The following is a 23,221-nucleotide window of genomic DNA, read 5'->3' as shown; positions in this document are numbered from 1 at the left end:
AACCCCCACCTCCTCCACCACTTGGAGAAATAGCTATAAATTATGCTAGTTACCCATCGTTAAAGAATACAGTTTTTATGGAACACATGGTCGTATAAACTTTGGAGGAGACTCATTCTATTGGAAATCCGAGTTACTTTTGGTCTTTTTAAGAATCGAAATTAATCAAACGTAACTTGCCCCCCCCCCTCGCAGGATTTTTTCCCTAGATACATCCGATTAAAATTTTGGAATAGTCATTTTGTTCAAAATAGTCCAAAAGTCAAGTAACTATAATTAAAAATTCAAGGGGTTGAAAAAATACCCCATAGCTCCTTGGGTAAGGTTTGTAACTTTTGCAAGTACCCATTGTTAACATATAAGGTTTTTGTGGAAGGGGGAACGTAATAACTTTGAAGGAGGCTCATTCAATTGTAAATTGAAACTCATAGTTTCTTTTTTAAAGAGTAAAAGGTGATCAAAAGTAACCAACGCCTTCTTTTCCCCAAAGGCATTTGGTCAAAATTTTGAGATAGCCATTTTGTTCATAATAGTCCAAAGCCAAACAACTATTCTTCCTGGGTTGAAAACCCTCCCAGTCCCATGGGAAAGGGCTGTGATTTATGCAAGTTGCTTATTTTTACTTTGATATTTTTACTTTGATACTGATTTTATTGATTTACGGGGAAATTTGGATTTACGGGGCAAGGGCTGTAAGCTATGCAAGTTGCTTATTGTTACTTTGACCCTTTGTTTACTTTGATACTTTCTTTACTTCGGTACTTTCTTTACTTTGGTGCTTTGTTACTTTGATATTGTTACTTCGATACTAGTTTTGATATTGCGATGAAACTTTGACTTTAAAAAAAATTTGGTTTTGAAATAGGAAATTTCGAAAAGCTTGAAACTTCGCCAATCAAAAACGAACTGAAATTAATTTAAAAATCTTTCCGAACAAGAAGTTTTTCAAAAAGAAGTAAAGGCCATATTAAATCTAAGCAAAAGCAGAAACAAAAATCTATAATAATTCAAGCTCAAAACGACCAGAAATTACTATTAAAGAATAAAAGAAATCCAAAAAGAACAGAAATTAAATAAATATTTATAACAAACAAACATACAGCAGGTACCATATAAATGATGAATAAATATTAAAACGAGTAAAACTTAAATTGGATATGCAAATCATGTTTAAAACAAACAAAAAATCTTTTACTATATAAAAATAAATAAAATTCCAAACGAACCGAAATTAAATAAACAATCACATAAACAAGCATGCAGCAGGTACTAATATAAATGAATAGATAAATTTTAAAACGAGTAAAACGTAAATTGAATATGCAACTCAAGCTTAAAACGAACACAAAGCACTACAAACAAAAGTTTTCCTACTGCTCCCTTCCCTAATGGTGAAAGTATAAAGCCTGTTGAGTCATTGGTGCTTTACTGAAAGAAACAATTTATATTACAAATATTTTCTCTTGTCCTGGTTACAACATTGAAAACAAAAAGGAAATTACGGTGAAATGAAATCTTGAACGGATGAGCTTTCAGCAATTAACATCATTATATACTATATTCAGTTTAATTTTATTACTTTTTTCCAAGATTGTTCTAATCACATATATTTTTACTACAAAAAGAGTTTGGCTACTACCAGTTTCCATAACTGAAAAGTCTAAGGCCTACTGCGTATTTGGTGCTTTACTAAAAATTGTATTACAATTGTTTTCTTTTGTACTTATCACAACATTGAAAATAAAATAAAATTTGCCGCGACATAAAATCTTGAGCTGGTGAGCATTCAGCAATCAATATCAATATATTCCAAATATTCAGTTTTATTGTATTAGTTCTTTCAAAGACACCCATAGTTTTCAGTAAAGCAGATTTTTTCAGATTTTCGTATTCAATTTAAGTTTTACTCGTTCCGAAATTTATTCATTCATTTATATTAGTACCTGTTGTATTTTTGTTTGCTATGATTGTTTATTTAATTTCTCTTTGCTTTGGGTTTTATTTATTCGTGAATAGTAGTTTCTGGTCACTTTGAGTTTGAATTATTACAAATTTTTATTTCTATTGATCTGAAGTTTAATGTGGTTTTTATTTTTCTTCGAAAGACTTTTTGTTCAAAATTTTTTTTTAAGAATTAATTCTAATTAAACGGTCGTTGTATTTCAGGACTCATTCTGAAAGAATTGAGACAAAAAGTCAAACTTTAGCGTAAAGAGCGAGGTATTGAGAACGGGGTAAACCCCCTCATATACGTGATAATTTCTGTTCGTTTTAAGTTTTAATGTTGCTCCTTACTTTCGGTTGAATAAACTTGTTTTTTTATTTAATTAAGTCATAAACGATTCGAATTTGGAGCTAGAAGCTATCGCACTCGAAGGTCAGGTTGTCATTTGCTCCTTACTTAAACGATTTGTATTTTGAGCATTGTGTCTTGTTCGTCGACAACAACAACACAATTACAAAATAATATCCAAAGGCTAATCAAGTTTTACAATTAAGAGCTTCTCTAAATAAGGATGAGTCTACTTTACCCCTCAAACCTCTAAAAGGATTGAGTATCATGTACGCCTTGCTGTGAACAGTATGCATTTCCAACAGCGTGGTTTTTATTTCATAGAACATCAGTAACAAAAAAAAATGTCACGATAATAATGAAGATTACAGGGAAGAAAAAAAAAAATTTCTTAGAAGGAACATCGCTTTGGTGTTCCTACTTTTAAATGATAAGTTTTTTGTCAAAAGTTCTTCGTTTCTGTTCTACATAGAAAATTGGGGCCTTAATAAAACTTTATGGATAGACATTGACAGTTTTTGAAGCTATATATTTCGTTTGTTGAAAAAAACATTTCGGATCCACGAATCATTAAATAATCTAACGATTAGTTTTCTACACATTTGAAAGGAATGCGTTTAAAAGGAAGAAAGAATTGATAAAAATTATTACAAGTCATTATAACTAAATTAGATTGATTGCTAGAAATATAGTTATTAGTTTTTTGGAGTCTCAGCGATTCTTGATTTTGCAACCTTATTAGTATAAAAGAGAAACTGTTTCAGATATATTTTGTTTTCAGTAAAGTACAAGTGATGCTTTGGCCTTCAGCGGGATTAGACGGGGGGTGGCAGCCCTACTGTCATTTGACGTAACTTATGTTTGTTTTAAGTTAAACCTGATAATTCGTTTGAATTTCTCTTTGTACTAGCATTCATTTCATTGTCGGTAGTACATCCTGCAATGTCTTATATTTAGGTGTGATGTGATTGGTCATTTTGATTTCTGTTTGTTTTGGGTTTTATTTAGGCTACTCGTTCAAAGTAATTTCTGCTTTAAGAGTTATATGACTTCATAGCTAATCGATTCAAGTTTTGGTATGATTCTTTACTTTTCTCAGTATATATATATATATATATATATATATATATATATATATATATATATATAAACTTTTTTGCATTTTATAAAAAAAAGGATTCGGGTGAATGGAAACTGTAGTTATTGACTAATCTCGGGTAAGTCTATGCTAGGAACAAAAGAACGATAGCTTGATTAAAAAAAATTTCTATCAATTTCTTTTTCTATAGGAAAACTAAAAAGAAGTTGCAATAGGACTATCAGTTTCAGCCATGGAGAAGAAAAATCGACGAATTTGTATCAATATTTCCCAAGAAGGCGATACTAAGCTACCTAATGGAATAAATATTACGAAAATTCACAATGGGAAGAAGAAACTAGAATCTTCGTAAGTAGTTCAATTTTTGAAAGCTTATGGACCTATTGCTTCCAAAGCAAAACGAATCACGAGTGAATCTATTAAAAAACTTCAGGCTGACTTCGAAACTGTTAAAATGTGGACCGATGAGTGGATTGTCAGATTCAATGAGCAGCTTCAATGTCATCTTCAAAAAACAAATGAGCGTATCATTTCAAGGCACGAAATATGAAGGCTTGTCCATATTTTATCTTCAAATGAGAGGTAATAAAAACAGGGGGACAATCCTTGAACGTGGCATTCTCCCCTAGGCCAATCGATTCAGCTCATTCTTTTCAATCGGATAATTTGCATAAGTGTGAAAGTGATGAAATGGGATGCATGCATACTTTTACCTTCTAACGACGGCATGATGCTACTAGGTAATCGCATAAAAAAAATTCTTTGCTTTGACTACCCAAACGATATATAATGTGCATGGTGGCTGGTGTTTTTCTCTCAGAAAATATCCCCTCGCCGAAAATACCCCCCCCCCCTTGGAAAATACCGCCCTAAAAATACTCCCCTGGAAAATAGCCCCCGCGGAAAATATCCTCCATATCTGGGGAAATATGGGAATTCATATCTTTTCCCCTTTGGATGTTATCTTCAAAGGGAAGCAAATAAAAAGATTAGATGCACTACTTCTGCTTGGATTCCACTTCTCATCAGATCACACATGGGCTGAAACTATCAGCAAAGTGAGATTCCCTGCTCCGTGAAGCCATTAGCTATTCTAATATTCAAAAGTCTTCTCTCTGGTGACTGCATCTTTCCTTTTCTTAGCGTCATGCATCAGACCAGTCATGGAATATGCATTCCCTCTTTTCGCTGGTGCTCCAAAAAGTCATGTCGCTCCTTTCTAACGTACTCAGAATCGAGCAGCTCGCATCGTAGCTTCCGGAAAGCCTGATACCAAATCTCTATAATAGATCCAAGATCGTTTCGGCATGACAACTATCGGTCTTTTACAAGCACATAAACTCCCGTTCCATCAGAGGAGTTTTCGAAGCTCGTTTATGAAAGAACAGAGCCTTTCAGGGCATCTCCCAAAAACGCAGCTTGGACAATCTTTAATAAATTTAAAATTTAAAAAATAAATTTAAAATTAATATTTAAATGAACAAGTTTCTCATTTTCGGGCATGAAATATTAAGACTCATCCGGATTTTATCTTCAATGGGGAGGTAATAGAAAGATCAGATGTACTACGCTTTCTTAAATTCCAGTTATCTTCAGATCCCACATGGGCTGAACATACCAGCAAAGTAATATTCCCTGATCCAAGAAGCCTTTCATTATTCTAAGATGTAAAAGTTTTCTCTTTGATGAGTCCATTGGACCTTTTTTCACGTCATGCGTCAGTCTTGTCATGAAGTAAGCATGCCCTATTTTTGCTGGTGCTCCAGAAAGCCATATCGCTCCCCTCTAACGTACTTAGAATCTAGCAGCTCACACAGCAGCTTCTGGAAAACACGATACCAAACCTCTACAATCGAACCAAGTTTGTTTCGATGTGACAACTATCGGTATTTTACAAACACATGCACTTCCCTCCATCAGAGGAGTTTCAAAGCTCGTTTATGAAAGAACAGAGCCTTTCAGCGCAACTCCTTAACACACAGCTTGGTAGGACTGTCTTGAGCAAGATACGCTCCATCAGGAATACCTAAGAATTAACTTCGCTTGAGGATCTATCAACGCCTGGAATAGCCTCCCAAGAGAGATTATCCCTGAAAATCCCTTGCTTTAAACTTTCAAGCTAAGTTACAAAAAATATATAAAGGGAGGGGGTAGTCCCACGCTCCCTCCCCACACCCTTGCACGTGCCTATCTCCCCTAGACCATTCGAATCAGCTTATTCTGTTCAATAGAATAATGTTAATAAGTCTGAAAGCGCCGAAATGGGATGCATGCGCACTTTTATCTTCTGACGACGGCATGATACTACTAGGTAGTCACCTAAATCTCTGATCTCTTTGATTTCCCAAATGATTTATCATCTACTTGTTTTCTGTCGTGATTCCTCCTTTTTGAACAATAGGTTCTTCAAAATGTCAAACTTTTTTTTACCCATTTTTCATCATGTCAACACTATATCTATGCAAGTTTTAGTATCCATTTAATGGTCGATCAGGATTCTTCTCAAGAAAACTGTCAACCTTTGGGTATATTAATTACTTTAACCTTTGGACCAAAGAGCTGGTTTGGACCTTCAAATCTGATGTTTTGCCGTCAAAATCATATTTTTACACCATGATTCGTAAAAATCTTGGAAAAGAGACAATATCATATTGTCTCTTTAATACCTTATCAAACAATTTGGGGTAATGAACTGTAAATAAGGAGTGACTCGGGGAAATAGTAACCGAGAATCTTTAAAGAAAAAGAATTTTTGAAAGCAATTGATATCTTAAAAGAATTGGCTTTTATGCCAATTCTAAATATATATATTTTAATAAGCTTCGTATGAAGTGGGTGAATGGAGGGGGCTGAATTCAGGTTTTAACCACAAAATTAGACTTGCTTTTTTTCTGATCGACCTGAAATTTTGATACGATATTGGAAGTAATCTTTTATTGTAAATCAGTTTAAAAATCCTGAGGCTTTTCTCATGGAAGTAAAGAGCGATGTTGAAACTTAAAGAAAATTATTGCTGTGCCAATTACGTACGACAAAACTAGAAAACTAACTGAAAAAAAACTAACTCGTGGCATTTTTTAATATTCCTAGGTGTATAATACTTAAAAATAGCGCTTTGTTGAAAACACAGAACCGATTCTGAAAAACAGGATGTTCTCTTACTGTAACTAGCCTGCACAAATAAAGACTATTCTTTACGTCTCCCAATAGTCTTTGAGCGACCATAATATTGGTAACTTTTGCTGTACCATTGTATTTCTAAAAAAAAAACTAAAGCAAGCTCATTTTTCAGTAAATTGTAGGTTTTTAGAAATCTACAGATGTTGAAAAATATCGTGAGTTAGTTGATTTGAGCTAGTTTTGTATATATATCTTTAACAATCGGCGAAGCAATAATTTTTGTTCGTTTTATGTTTCAACTTCGCTCTTTACGTTCGTAAGAAAAACATGGTTTTTCAAAATTAATTTTTGCTAATTTTTTTCAAATATACACAAATAAACTTTATAGAACGATCGTTGTTAACTTGGGCGATTGAAATTTTTAATAGGCACAGTAGATTTAGAAACTGCTTCCGTTGTTCAAGATGGGTGGGGTGCAAAGCCTTTTTTGGGGGGTTTTGACCATAGAAAATCGATTGTCGAAAATTGAAAATCGAGTCTACTAGAATTCTTATTTCCAACATTTTGACTCTCTTCGGGGAAAAGTTGATGTTTTACTGTACAGACTGGAAGAGAACTCACTTTTGTTGTGGAATTATGTCTTTATTAACTTAAAAGGTGATATTCAGGTGATGATTTATCCATATAAGTAGTCACTGCAACACGTGGGTCAACATCAGCTGACGACTTGTGAATCAAGACAAAATTCACTGTTACTTTCATGTTATATCATAAGGCTAAATATGCAATTTATAGTACCATTTTTTAAGGTGAGGCGAAGGGCTGGAAATATCTTGTTTAATGTTAGACCATGTAAAAACGGTTGGCTGTCTTAGAATTTGAATTTCTTTTTCTTTTTTAGCCTTTTGGGCAAAAATAGATGTTTTATGGTGCAAAAAGGCAGAAAACGCCACTTTTTTGTCACAAAATCTATTTTGTTACGCAAGCAAGCCATCACCTGCTGATAATTCATCTAAACCCAAGTAATCACTGCAACATTCGTGTCATTATCAGATCGCGATTTATGAATAAACATGGTGCTCAGTGAGGCATTTATGTCATACTTTTACAACCGTTTTAAAAGAAGATTGGGGGCTCGACACCACTTTTTTACAGTTTTGGACAAGAAAAAGACGATTGGCTCTATTACAATTTGCATTCCCTTGTGTTTTGACTCCCTTTGGGGAAAGATTTATATTTTATGGCAGAAAACGAAAACACTATTTTTCTGTGGTTTGTGAAGATGGGAAGGAAGGGGGTGTAAAAACTTCCTTTTTATGACTATAGAACGTAAAATCGATTGGCTATCTGATAACTTCTATTTCCTGGGACGTAAAGCCTGTTTGCACAAAATAGCACTGCTGTGGCACAATCTATTTTGTTGCACTAGATATGGAAATCTTCTTCCTAATTGAACCCTCTCCCAACATTCTACAATGAATGGCCTCACACTATCTCTCCTGGTGAAAAAAAAGAAAGGAGAAGGAGACGCGTCCGTGTTTTCCATGTAAAAAGTGCTAGTCATTATCGTTCATGGTGGGAGGGGCCCAGAATTACCAATTGTGTGTTTTTCGACCACGGTAATTTAAATGAAATATGTTTCATTTCTATACGACGCTATTTTGGGGGGATTTAAGGTTCTTTTTTGAAATTCTGATAAATTTACTATTGCAATGAGATTTTTCTGTTATGATTAATCGAAATAACAACTATCATTTCTGAATCAACAACAAATGGCGATCGTTTCTTACTAGGCAGTTTCTTTCAAAACACATTGTTAACCTTTTGGTTACTGTGGGCCGTTTTTCACTCTTCACTGGGTTGTAGCTGTGACTACAGCACAAACACAGTAGCAAAAGGGAACTTTGAAAAGACAAAAAATGAGAGGTATAGAGCAAAAAACAAAGTTTTATAGACTTATAATTTTCTCCTGTGACAAAAAAAGGGTCTATTATTCTTAGAAGCAGCTCTAGATGGTAAAGTCAATTATATTCTTCATTTGGCACTTTAAGGTGAAGCATGCTATGTAACATTAAAACCAGCGACCAATCAGTGCACACCTCGATTGAGTGGGGGAAATAAAACCCTATTTCGGAGAACTTTCGCTGGTTACCCATGTCAATGCCCCTTCTATGTACCAGCGCCTCGGTAGCACTGCAGAAAAAAAGAAAAGGTAGACATCGGGGTTTCCAGCTCTTTTTCCAAATTCGTGATAATGTGTTTTCGTAGCAATTTTTATTATTTAAATAATAAATAGCACTTATCATTAATGAATTAGTTTGAAATTTGAATGATTTTTTGAACCTACATGTCTTAAATCAATGGGTTTAGAACCACTATTTGAAGTTGAAATAGCAAAAATTATCAGCGGTTTGAGGGGCTCTTCGTTTTCTAGTCCAGGCCGTATTTCTACTAAGGCAGTTAAATTTATTCTTCTTGTCATCGTTCCTGGCCTAAGGAGACTTTTCAGTTTTTCGTTTGAAAATCGTGCATCTTCAAGTACTTTAAAGCGCATTCTTTTCAATTTTGGATCACGGAATGATTCTGCTGATTATTGTCCCATGTCTTTCCCATCACTGTTTAGTAAAAATTTTAAAAAGGCCATGCTTTCTGGACTTCTTGACTTTCTTAATCCTGAGCATTTTTTCAAGCCTTTCAATTTTGTTTTAGGACAAAGCACTCAACTGAGTATGCATATGTAGTTCTCGCCAATTATTTACAGTCACCTCCAGACTCTGCTCGGATACCTACTGCTCTATTTCTTGATGTGCAAAAAGCGATTGGCTCAAGATTCTTCTTCGAAAACTGTTCCATATTGGTATCAGAGCTTGTGTTCATTCTTTTCTTTCATAGCTATCTGGTCGAGTTATCTCGGCTGATCCGCTTTTTCATAACCCATAGAGCTTGGTTTTCTGAAAGAATATGTTATTGGAACAATGCTCCTTTTAATTTATGTTGATGACCGTGTTAATGCGGTTAAAAAAATTAAACCTGAGATTTGCTGTCGTCTTTATCAACCAGCATCTACCACTGACTGTGACAAGAGCTTATCTTTTCTGGATGCATTTATTGCTTTTGCTGATGACAGCACTCTTTGCACAGGCGTTAGAACTGAATCTGATGTTTGTTCAAAGATGCCAGCCTTTTTTGAAAGAATTATCCAAGAGTCTGATGTGAACTATATCGCTATAAATGTTTAAAAGTCATACTTTCTCATTTTCTCAAGAGTCTGAAAGGCATGCTCTGACTTAAATGAAATAAATATATCAAGAGGTTCTTCAAATAAAGCTAAAGCTTGTTTTGTTCAATTCATGGGCCTTAAAAGCTAAAGCATGTGTTTAAGGGGTCGGTTCTTAGAATGCTTTTGTACAACCGAGTTCAGTCCTATCTTCCATATTGACTTGTTATTTGGATCTCAACCTTTCTCTCGTCTCTGAAGCCGCTTTTGAAACTTAACGACAAAGCAAGAAGTATTGTTCTGGAAACTAACCGTTCTTCATTCAAACATTGCTTGATTTGAAATCTCTTTATTCTTTCCCTTTTCTAGAATTACATAGGCATCTTTCGGCAACCCTATGTAATACTATATCTTTTATTTTTGATCAGTTATCTTATCATCTCTGCACTTCCAACAACTTATAGATTCCACATTCTCCATCATTGCAGTCTGACTCAAACCCCTAATAGCTTGTAATGTAATCTGGAGCACACGTCCACAGTCTGCACATAGTCTGTAAGAAACTGACACTCGTTAGATATCTTAAAAAAGAATGTCAAAGAATAATTAGTTAATAATTGAGCTTCTTTTTGTTTGTCTCCCCTTGAGTTGATGTCTTCGGACTGGATGTGGGTATTTGTTTGAGCATTAATCATTGCCGTTTAATTGATTTTTTGGTTTGAGATCGTGGACTGCTTTTTGGGGTTTTTGAAGTAGAAGATTGGATTTTGTTTTTAGTTTTTTTATTTTGTTTCTTTTTTCTATATTTCTTTTGCTTCTTTTGCTCCTCTGTTCTTTCCTGGCCATAGATCTTTACGGGGGAGAATATTTTGAAGTTTTTATTTGTTGTAAATTCGTTGCTGAATAAATGAAAATTGAGCTCTAATCTTTCCTAAAAATTAATTATTTAGAGTTGAAAAAGTTTTTAGAAACTTGAAATTGAAAAACTCCGAAAACGAGTTTCTATTTTAAATAAGAATCAAAACGATTACAAAGATTTTTAAGCGCTAGAAAATCGAATGCAAACGTTTTGAAACTATTCATTATTATTAATTTAAAACAATTTTTTTTTCACAAAAAAGTTTTTCAAAGATAGGCAAAGAGCTACATTAAACCAAACACGAGTAGAAACCTCGTCCAATAGTAATTCAATATGAAAACGAACATAAATAACTATCAATAAATAAATTAGGCCGGAAATGAACAAAAATTACAATGAATAGTCAAGTCAAACTGTGAAAGGACAGAAATCATCCCAAACAGGAGAAGGGTTAACGCTCTCTATGGACCACAATTTCGTTTGCGCTTTGCTAAAAACAATTTTTATGTCAAATAGTGGGTTTTATTGTCATAATATTAGCGCAAAATATTGCTACCATAATAACCAAGATTACTGAAAAGAATTAAATGAATATAGATTGACAGTTTAATGAGTAATGATGTTGATTTCTGGAAGTCTTGACAATGTTCTATTTGCTAACGTTATAAAATATAAAACGTTTAAAATGTAATTTGCTTTCAGCAAAGCAAAAATGACGTTCTGGCCTTTATAAGACATGGGTGGAGTTAACTCTGCTCCTGTTTGGGGTAGTCTCTGTTCGTTTTAAGTTTATCTTTATTATTTTTTTTTTGTTATATCTGTTTGTTTTTGGCGTCACATATTTATCGATAGTAATTTATCTTCATTTTACACTTGAATTACTATTTGACTTAATTTTCACTCGTCTGAGGTTTAATGTAGCTCTTACAAAATAACTTCTGATTTGGAAAAACTTTTTTTTAAACTAATTTCTGTTCTTTCTTAATTGGCATGGTTTTCTTACTGGTTGATAAAGCGAATGTTTGCATAGCTTTGTCCGTTTTTTTCTTTAAGAATGAAAATTTTGGTTTGCCATTTATATATTAATCACAGCTTTACAATATATTTTCATAATAGTTATACTACAGAACTTTATATGGATAATTATGTGGAATATTGTTAAAATAAATTGATTAAAAAGCTACTTAATCCTTGGCTTTTTTAGGGTTGAAGCCATTCTGACCACTATCACTTTACAACCCTGAGTATATAAAATGCTAATGACCATCCCCATCAACATGCCCTAAAAGTTTCAAACTAACTCCCTTAGGCTTTTCTAAGATATGGCAGATAAACCCTTCTGACAACCTTGAATGCACATAGGGTTTTTTTATTTATTTCAGCATTTTTTTCAACATACACTGAAAGTTATAACTTAAAACCATTAGCCGTCCCAAATATATTGCAGATACGACCTTTTGACCATTTGGATGCACATAGCGTCTTTTGGGTGCAAGGTGTATTCCCCCACAAAATCTACCCCCATGAAATTCCCTCTCTATATAAAACTCCCCCCGGAAGCTTTTACCCGCTGAAACTTTCCCTCGAAAAATCCCCTCCCGGAAATTTCCTCCCCCGTCGAAAATTCTCCCCCCCCCTATATGCAATATTAAGTAGCGAAAAAAAGCGTAACAAATAAAAATAATGAAGAAACCATATTGGAATATTCCAAAATATAGACAGAATATATGGTGTAGAATATCCTATGGTATTAGTTGTTACATTTCTATTCATTTTAATTCGTGTTTTGTAGGGTTAAGTTATCATGGCAGAGTAAGATAGAGTCTAAAGAAAATAATTTGGAAATATGAAATTAGTGGCAACTTTAGAAGAGTTGCCCCATGATGGAAATGAAGGGAGACAACATTCTGGAACTAAGAAATACAAGTAACTGTTTGCCATGGACTTGGTTTGGTACTAACTAGAGTTGTCACTAGCCAAAATGTTGGGAGGGGAACAATAGATTTTGCCGACTGTCTTGTCAGTTTTATCGACTGATCTGGGGATTTATTGTAATATTACTTCATTTTTGTTGTTTATCGACTGAGAATGATCTCCTTTAGTAATACCGCAAAATTTCAGAAGATATCCTACTCTTTATATTTGTCTTCAAAGCAAGACGTGAGTGCAACGCACACAGAGTCCGATATCCAACACCATATTGTAAACCACAAGGATCTCGTCGTAGAGTCAAATTAAAAATATCCCTTTTAGCCTCAAGGGAGGATATCATCACATGCCCAAATCAGAAGAATGACTGGCGGTTTCTTCTTAGTACACTAAGTGTCTTTGGAGGCACAGGTGGAAATAAGGTCTAATACTTATTATAAATTAATAATAAATGTCTAGTTACATAGCAACAGGGAAGCAGTCCCTCCCTCGCAGTTTTTAGTTACCTGCCCACTCAACCCTAAGGAAATCTTGTCAAGTTTTGATATTGCCTTTTTGTTCAAAATCGTCGAAAGGTCCAATCACTATGCCTCTAGGGATGGCATGACCCCCTACAACGTCTGGGACAAAGGTTGTAAATTATGTAAGGTGCCGTTGTTTTCAGATAGGCTTTATAACTATAAATGGGTAATTTTTGATCCTGGGTCTCCGAAACGGCTACAGGCATTAAGGTGAAACTTTAAAGGATTGTTGGGGGGTATCGAAACAAATCAGAAGAGAGATTGTGCATGCAGACTGTCAAAAAGGTGCATCTGCAATAGTTCAGGAAAGACCAAGGATATTAATTTAAAAATTTTATGGCATGTTGAGGTAACCAAAAGACACTATGTGCGTCTAGATTGTCAAAATGGCAGATATTTAATATCTAATAAACGACTGAGGGTATTAAGTCGAATCTTTCAAAGCATGTTGAGGGGGATATAAAACTACATCAAAAGACACTACGTTTTATTATTGACGCCCTTCTCTTTCTTCAAAATTATTTCAAGAACAGTTGTAAACAGTACTAACCTATTGAAATAGGCTGTATCCATTTACAACATACATTTAATAGAAAAGTAAGCATTTATTCTACCGTTTTTTCCTCACTAGTGCAATATATTCACATACTCTTAGGATACTTGGATATCCTTATAGGCAAATATTAATGTACGAAATAACAATTCTTTAATAGTGTTGTAAGAAATATAAAAAAACGAGTTTTACACGAGACTGATCAAGACTCGAGTTTGATTTTAGGAGTCCCTGTTAAACCCTATTGACTATTACATTGGAATTTTATTTTTTTTAAACAGAAAAAAGAAACTAGTTAAGTTGCTGACACCCTTAAATGTGACTTCGGGGCAGTTTAGTTGCTAGAAGCTTCTTTCCACCTTCGAAATAAAAACTATTTGCTAAGAATCTTCTCAACAATTGTGATCTGGCTGTCTAAACATAGACTGTCAGCTAAAATTGTTAGAGAATTTCTCTAATAAACTGAATCACAATTGAAGAAAATTGTTGGATAATTTTAAACGCAGCATTAAAAAGCCAGATAACACAACAAAGCAAGGTGACTAGTTTCTATGTTTATGGCATTGATAGAGAATTTATGACTGGTAATATTTCTTATTTTTAACATATTATTGACATATTATTTTTTCTGCCTTGAGGTCCTCTTGAACTCCCAAATGGTCGCTGGAAATTTTTTAAGTTTTTCATAAGCAGCGAGGTCCACCAACACCAAAGGAAGGTTCTTTCATTTTTTTTTTTTTTTATTTCACTGGCTTCAACACTGGAGTATGATTACAGTTAATTAAAATAGGCTACTCAGTGCCTGGTAACACAGGAATCACAAGTAGATTGTCTCTCTCTCAGTATCTGAACATATGACTTAAAGAGGAAGGCTAGAATTCAAAATTGTATTGAATGTATCTGGTATTTTAGCTGTGAAACGCTGATGCTTGAATGCAAAGATTTCCACAAATGGGGGTGGATGTCATTCAATATTTCAAAAACAAAATGCTGGGTTAAATCATCTAGTGAGAAGCAAGTTCAACATAGTGGAGAATCTTATAGCCACAATTTAAAAGGAACACTAGCGAGAACAAGGGCAAATAGAGCTGTGTGAAGTCTTGAGTGGAAGGGTCATGGCATGTTTTTGCTCTGACTTACCTGAATTATTTACCTAATTTTTATGCGTTAAATCAAGGACTTTTTTTTATTGCTAAGGTCCTTGCGTAGGCTCTTTGATTAAGTTTATTTCCCAGCTTGTGGATTTTAAATTTCCTGCCCAAATGGTACGTTTCCGCGAGTTGTTAGAAAGTTATTTTTGCTAATTTACTATTATAATTTACTATGTTTCCATAATCCTAATAAAAATTGTTTGCTATTAATTGGAGGGTTAAAAAAAAGTCTTAGATGTGACTTTAGTTGATTTCCCATTGAAACGTTGATCTAATCATATCCATTCTAAATGCATCTTTCTTTTTTGCTAGATAGCGCTTGCAGTTCAAGACTTTCATGTCAAATGCTTGAACTGCTATTACTCCAGAATACACTTAACCTTTTAAAGGCTAGCCGCGTTAATAGTTTATTTTTTCTTGGCTGAGGCTCCAGGCATAAAATTCTCCTTGGTAGGAGAATTTTGTTGTGTGGCTAGTAAAATGGCAAAAGGATTCAAACTGTCTCTTTAGCTAACCAGGATTCGATTTGATCTTTCAAACCCAACCAATCATCAAACTCGATCCAGTAAATGAACGACGATCTTTTGCTGGGTGAAGGAAAAGTATATTTAGAGAAAAGTAAAACAAAACCAAAATGTGAACACAAATAAGTTTTTGAGACTTTCATGGGCATATAAGTCTGTCATTAGGTTTTAAACGTCAGTAGTCATTCTAGGTCTCTTCAAAACCCCAGACAGGCCAAGAGGGCCCTCCACGGTACTTTTTAAAGCAAACCCGTGCATGCATACTGTAACTATTGTTTTTCAAAACAGTACTTTCTTCGAATTAACTTCTTGGTTGAAATTTTTCTCACATATTTTGTGCAAAAAATCCATAAAGACTATAAATATTTTGATTCGGTTCTTGATATGTTTAAGCCATAATGTTTCAGTTCAGGATTCCGGTATGTTGGACTTCTTTTGCATAATTGGATCTCCGTCATGTTTCTTGCAGTTGTTTTAGCGTATTATAATGTTATAGTTGTGTCTGTTGTTAGTTAGTAGTTCCTGCTGTTCTGATGTGACTGAATCTAGTAATTGAGGTATCTTTTTTGGCTTGCACATTTTCAGAGACAGTTTCTGGTATTTTTCAAGTTCATTGTTAGTCTTTCAAACACCTATCAAAGGATCCGACATATAGACTTGCTGCGATTGCACCCTTAGGGAGTCGGCTCCAGACATATATACAGCACTGAAAGAAGCTGATGATACTCTTGCCGAGGTGTTTTCTGCTTCTTAGAACCATGTCAAGTGTTGTGTTTGTATATAGTTTTTTTTTTCACCCTGAAAAATGGTGCCACAAGGAGCAAAAGTTCTGTCGTAGGTTGTAAAAGGTTGCAGCCAAATAAAACCTATCTTTTAAAGGTTGCAATTTGTTTTTGATGATCCTACATTCTGCCCTGCTATTCATATTATAGATTAACATTGCAAAGTAAGTTTTGGAAGAGATGGCATAAAATGAACAGCTCCAATACTCCAACAGGATACGTTTGAACAAGTGATTTAATTTGGTAGAAAAACGCATTTGCAGCAACAAATTACTCCCAGGAGAAAAGTGCAGGATATCTAATAAAAGCAGAAGGAACGCAGAATTAAATAGGATAAAAAATCAATTATGTCAGTTTTTGCAATCAACTACGAACCACAGAAAAATCTGACACTTGGGCTTCAAGGGCCATATGAGCCACTTGAAATAATTTCAAAGATTAATAGAAAATTAGAGCTATTTTAAAATATCCAAATTGGGTTTAAACTAAAAATAACTTTACTACTTATATTTAATTTAAGAATCGTAATTGAAAGGCACATAACTAATGAAATAGGAAATAAAGAAATAGAAAACGTAATAAAAACTTTCAACACTAAAACAACATGACTAGCCCGAAAGCTGTCTTGGAAAGTATTTTCAAAGTTTAGTCGCTTTCGTCCGGTTCATTTCTTCTGCAGGTATCACAGGGAACTGAAATCTTGTTTGGTGAATTACTTGGACAAACCACACATTTCTTTTAACGTCGATTCTTTAAATTATTATAAAACCTACTGCTATAAATTGCCAAGTTTTTTGGCTGGTTGATCTTCCACGACGACATTTTGTCAATGCTAAGAAGAAAAATAACATGTGCAAGTCAACGTTAAATTCAAAATCCTAACCGAGGAGCGGCCAAGTGACTTTGTGTTTAAAATAGAAGAATATTTAGTATTAACATAACTTCTAAAAATAATGCCCACCTGTCAAGCTCAACAGCTATCATGATATCATCATCACTGACAAGTATTTTTATTTTCAAATAAGAAAAGTTTTTTTCTGTCTATCGACAGAGCAAAGAAGAAAAAAAAGGGTTTTGCTATTATTTTGAGTGTCATTAAAGTTCTTATATAGGTACCAGCTTTATGATGGCTGGAGGACAGAATTTAATGTTATAATTTTGTCTTTTGGAATTCGTAGTTTTTTTTTTAATATACACCTGATCAAACAGTTCGTGGTAACGAACTGTAGTAAGGAGCGTAGTACACGGATCAGTAGTAACCGAAACTCTAAAAAACATATCTCATTTTTATGCTGATTTCAAATATGTAAGTTTCATCATGTTTAGTCTTACCCATCAAAAGTTACAAGCCTGAGAAAAATTGCCTTATTTTCGAAAAAAGGAAGATATACCCCCTAAAAGTCGTAGAATCTTATTGAAGATTACACCACAACATTCAGCGTATCAGAGAACCTTACTGTAGAGGTTTCAAACTCTTATCTGCAAATATGTGGAATTTTGCATTTTCCGCCAAAAGAAAGATCATGGATGCACTTTTATTTGTTTTTTTTTTTTTTTTCTCAACAGAGGTGGTCGTATCGACTCAGTGGTCCTAGAATGTCGCGAGAGTGCTCATTCTTATGGAAGTTAAAAGTTCTAGTGCCCTTTTTAAGTGACCAAAACAATTGGAGGGCAACTAGGCCCCCTCTCATGCTTATTTTTTCCCTAAGTCACCAGATCAAAATTTTGGGATCGTCATTTTGTTTTAATGAGAGGGTTTCATGAGAGGATCTTTCCTTGGAGGAATTTATTATGGGGGAAGAGAATTCCATGAAGAGGGCGCTGGATTTCCAGCATTATTTAAAACAACAATGATAAATTAAATAGAAAACAAGTTTTTTCAACTGAAAGTAAGGAGCAACGTTAAAACTTAAAACGAACAGAAATTGTTACATATGTTAGGGTGTTCTTTCCCTCCCCAATACCTCGCTCTTTACGCTAAAGTATTTTTGGTAATTTCAAAAGAGCTATTTATTCTAATTAAACGGTCTTTGTGGTCCAGGGTTCATTGTTAAAGATTTGGAACAAAATTTGAGCTTTAGTGTAAGTAGCGATGTATTGACGTGGGGACGAAACCCCCCCCCCCATATGTGTTGTAAAAATATACGATTATAGAAGTTCGTTACGTAGGTTAATTTGTAAGTTTAAAAGTGAAAAAGACATACCAAAGTTATGTGGGACCCTAAGCAGGGACATAGATGCATTAGCTTTGTATATGATACTTTTGTCCTGGGTACTCTACTTTAAACTTGAAGAGATTTTGACGCCAAGTAAGTTGGAGGAGGTCACAGAAATTTGAGGAGGGATAAGATTAAAAAGTTGGGTGGGGATTTAAAGAAACAAATTTGAATTGTCATGGACTAAGAAAGGTTTACTCTGATGTCCACTCCCGAAGTATGTTGCGCAATGCCGTTGAGGATGCTCACAGAGTTGCTCATTAAACTTCTTTAGCAAGTTTTGTCTACCGTTAGGTCATCGACGAATTTCCATCTGTCAGGAAATTCCTTAGCCAGGCGGCTAATTGAAACTGAGTAAAGGAGGAGGTCCTGAGGAGTAACTTGGGGTAATTCATTGACGAACAAATAAAAAATTCAAATTAGAATAGGTTCATTTATTTAGATAGAGGAAACAGGGAAAAAAGTCTGGATATTTCGATCACATATGTGGCGATCGTCATCAGTAGCAATGTGGTCTGGGAAAAGGATACCTAGTTTAATTTATCACTTTGAAAATGCATGCTATTTCATTGTGGACCGGGAGAGGATCGGAATAATGATTCAGTTATTTAACTACTTTTGATATATTTGACGAGAAAGAGGCAACCAATTTTACCAGGAAAGAATTAACTACGAATTTCGTGATTTTTCAGTTTTTCAACTAATATATTGTCGTTGACAAAATAAAATGTTTTTTGGAATTCGATCGAAATATAATTTAGATAAGCATTGGGCATTTAAAGAGTTTTTCCAATGGCGTTGACACGATGTACAAGGTAATGGGTGTTTAGAGTGGATTTGAGGTCCTCAAATTGCCTCAGATCAGTTAAAGGTTGGCTTTGTCCCTATACCCAATCTTCGAGGAATTCTTTGCACCATTTTGAAAATATAGGGAGAAATATGTATCACTAAATAGATATATAGTGAGAGATATAGGGTGCGCACCATCAAAACCAGGCTATCTATCTTTCTTTTTTAACAGTTTATGAAACCCTGCTTCCATATTTGTGCAAAATGCTCAGGCTCGGTTATCTCATTGAAAAGGACAGACAAGGGCATTGAAAGGAAACCACTGAAGGCACTAATAAGAGGAGCAGACAAATTTAGAGGACAGGCACTTGTTTTTCTTAGTTTCCCAATTCTTCTATCGATCTTCAGAGGAGAAATAAAGGGTAAAGAACGGGGAAGATCAATAGCTAGTAATTGACGAGATGATACTGGAAAGCTTTGGACGATGGAAGCAAGGAACCTGTTAAAGCCATTGGTGGTAATTTCAGGGGGTTCCTGTAGGTCGAATTTAGACTGGTTAAGTATCTTGCCAAACACCTTTTTAACCTCTTAATGCTAATTTTTTGTTGATTTTTGGGCGATTCTCCAACCTTATGTTTGCAGTAGGGTCTAGCAGACTAACAAATTAGTTAACATTTAATTCAGCATCCCCAAATAGCTTTAGTTTATTTCTAATTAATGTCTTAATGGGTTTGTTGATGTAGGGCCTATCCTTGGAACACTTTTTAAACCTTTTTCCTGAAAAGAAATTAAATATTTACCATTTAGATTTTTGTGGCAAGTAATACTTTTTCTGTCGAAATATTGAGAATTATAAATTTCAGATCACTCTTCGGCATTCAGCTATGTGTCAAAAGAAAGAAGGCCATGGTTTGAAATGGCGTTAAGAGCCATAAGTAATTAAGCTAACGTATGCTTAAAGTTACAACTAAGAGCAGTGAAGTTTCAAAGCCACTAAAAATTTACGTTCTAATGGCCTCTTAATAACTGAAAGTCATATAAGAGAAATTTTTATGGTCAAACTTTTTTAACTGTCGGTTAAATATAATGCCTGGGCGAATTATGTTTTACTCATTTCTGGCCTTTTGTGAAAACATTAGCTCAAACAAATCTTTCTTCATCTTTTTAGGCAGGCGAATCTCGCTAGTCTTCCAGAGAGGTCTAAAGGAAAGACTTTGACACGCAGTGATGCTATTTCTCCCCCGAGGAAAACAAGTGTTCAAAGGCGAAGTCAGCCAATTCTCAACAATAGTCCCTCTAAGTCTTCCAGTAGACGTTATTCTTTCCCCGTTTTAGATCGAAATGAGTGCAGATTTGAAGCTAATACAAATTTAAATGCTAGATATCGGTCTCCACATTTGAGACCTTTTTCACCTCACCGAGAGGATGATACTCGTGGGAAGATAGCATTTGATAAACGCTTAAGTGCTGAATGGAAGCCTCATTTTCACAAGGTGCCAAATGAACCCAGAAAGGGTGCGTTTCAGAAGATAACTGCTTATGTTAATAAAGCGTTTTCGAAACCAAATAAAGTAGCATTAGATTCTTGCAAGGGCTCGAAAACTCCGTTGAGAGAACAAATTGGAAACTCCAAGTGTACAGCTAGGACTGCTTCCACTCCTTCCAAGATTCCTCCAAAACTCAAAAATACTTTAAGTCAATTTCCTTCGAAATCCGAATTTAAAACCCCCCATAATGAAGCTGATTTCCATTATTCTGGTTTCAACTCTTGTAAGAGTCTCGATGAAAAAGATGGTGCTACTGAGGATTCTGAAAACAACGAAGAAGATCCTGTTTTGCCATCTTCTACAGTATCTATTTTACCTTTAGAGCAGTTTCTTGATTCAAACTCTTATTCAACTCCTTCTTTCTGTAAACATTTAGATTTTACAGCTTATGAAGGTGAAAACTATGCTACCACTCCAAGAAATATTGACATACTCCATTTCGAAGGGAGCTCTTCAGACATGCAAGATTTTCTGATACCTCGAAGTCGAGAGAACTGCGAAGCTCGAACGTTTAAGCCGCAGTTATGTACTCAGTCAGATCGAGAATACATTCGATTAATCAGTCCAAAACCTTTCACAGATTTTAATGAATTTCCAAATTCAACCACAAATCATTTCGATTCAAGAACAAATATTGTCAATGACTTTCCTGGTTTTTTTAAACGTTCATCAACACTAGTCAACCATGTCTTTGGGAAAGAGCTCATCTCTGAAGGTGACACCTGTAGAGAGTGCAATTCTCTGACATTAAAATACAAACTTTGTCCCCGAATGAGTGATTTCACCCAATGCCACAATTTGGAGAGAATTCGGACCCTGAGTTCAACTGAGAAACAATTCTTCCTTACACCTTTCGTTTATGTCTGTAACCTACCAAATCTTATAAAAGAATGGAGATGTTTTAGTCAGTTAAAATTTTTTGATGTTTTCAAAGATGGGGCAAATTTTAATTTTTATAAAGATTATAGGATTTCATTTGTCAAAGGTGATGTTACAAAGTCTAAAGACTCTGAAATTATGAGGTGGAATGTTAGAAGTAAATTTCCGGAAATAAATTTCAGTTCAATTCTCATACCCCAAAAAAGGGGCATAGCTACAATGTTTGAAAATAACCACAATGTTCAACTGGAATTACCCACTTCAACAACATTGAACAGCTTTATTTTTGATTGTTCTGAATTAGGGTCTCTAAACAGCAAATTCAAGAAAATACTAGTTTATAAACCGCGTCAAGGAAACAGTTTGATCATTTTAGATCTTGATTATATCTTTAAAGCCTTACAAATCCAGCATTGCCAATTTTCAAGTTTAAATTATCCAGCCAAAATTTTTGCCAAGTTTCATTACTTATTGAAAATAGGCATTCACTTATTTGGCGAACAATTAAACGAGTCAAGGGTCAGGCACTCCATTTGTGATGCTATGCGCCTCCCATTTCGTCCTTCGTCCACCAGCGTAGCTACGATGGCTAAAACTTTCAGCTATGATCATAGTACCACGACAGAACACGATGCAATTCAGAGTTTGAAGCGGGTATGGAGAAATTCTGTGTTTACGTATGAGGATAATGATAGTGACAATGAGAAACACTTCTTGAAAGACGAAGAGGAAAATCGTGAAACTTGTCCGATAGTTGAAAGTTCATACAGGCTCTCTAGTTTTTCTGAACGCTTAAGCCATTTTGGTGAATATATACCTCTGAAAGTGAAAGAAATCTCAGTGACAGCTAATGAACAAGGGATAATATCTGATGCTGGAAATAATAGCCGAATGGGGATATTTAGTAGACGGGAAATATCTTCCAATTTTGGAGTATCGAGGCACAGAAGAGTGGAACCAGCCTCTAGCGCACAGCTAGGAGCTGGTGCTTCCCCGACACAACTTTGCAAAAAGGAGGAGCTATTTGGTGAGTTATTTGATAACTAACTTTTCACACTTTTAAATAGTGACTAAGCATTAAATTAAGAATTGCGTGATTTGTTGTAAACTGACATGCGGTGCCGCATTTCAATAGTAGACATTTAAGCATGGGTGAAACAGGAGGCTGTTAAAAAAAATAAACTCCATTCAAAAGAGTTGTTTACGTTAAGTAAGTTACTAATTTGTGCGCAACATTGAATAATTGCGAGTCCATTTTCATGAGAAAGGGAATCGGCCGTCATGAAGCATCGATACTGGTCTTTTAGGTTTATATTTTCCAGATATTTTCCATTATATTTTCCAGACATCCCTCATAATAATATAGAGGGTGGAGGAGGAAAGTCAAATCACTCCTGATCTCCCATCATTGGAAATGATATACTAGTCTATTAATGAAGAAATATCCTTTACTCAAAGGGTGGATAAATTTAAAGTTGGTTGAGTGGGTAATTTTAGTCCAATGAGACTAAAAATGCATAAAGTGGGCATGCTTACAGGTAACAATACTTATAGAGCGAAGCGTATTAGTCCATGAGCTCCGCCGGCAGCGGAGCGAGGTCTGTACACTATATTTATTCAATTAAGAGTGATAAAACTAAAAAAAAAAAAACTCGAACGAGGCTTATTAAATAAATATAGAATACAGACCTCGCTTCGCAGCATAGTTTCCAGTTTAGAGCACTTGGAACGAAACTAAACAT

General features: G+C 34.8%; 1 protein-coding gene across 3 annotated transcripts in view; it reads left to right on the top strand.

Annotated features, from left to right (window-relative positions):
• LOC136030141 (formin-2-like) overlaps positions 1 to 23,221 on the top strand; it is a 230,345-nt gene that overhangs the window by 54,993 nt on the left and 152,131 nt on the right. For all 3 annotated transcript variants that reach the window (XM_065708838.1, XM_065708837.1, XM_065708839.1), the window contains 2 exons: positions 3,583 to 3,740; positions 20,222 to 22,506. In XM_065708838.1, the coding sequence (XP_065564910.1) occupies positions 3,625 to 3,740; positions 20,222 to 22,506 (2,401 nt within the window). In that variant the 5' untranslated portion in view covers positions 3,583 to 3,624. The remainder of the gene's footprint in view (positions 1 to 3,582; positions 3,741 to 20,221; positions 22,507 to 23,221) is intronic.

The sequence above is a fragment of the Artemia franciscana genome, chromosome 8 (assembly GCF_032884065.1).
Source record: "Artemia franciscana chromosome 8, ASM3288406v1, whole genome shotgun sequence".
Taxonomy (NCBI): domain Eukaryota; kingdom Metazoa; phylum Arthropoda; class Branchiopoda; order Anostraca; family Artemiidae; genus Artemia; species Artemia franciscana.
This window is presented reverse-complemented; position numbering and strand designations above follow the sequence as displayed.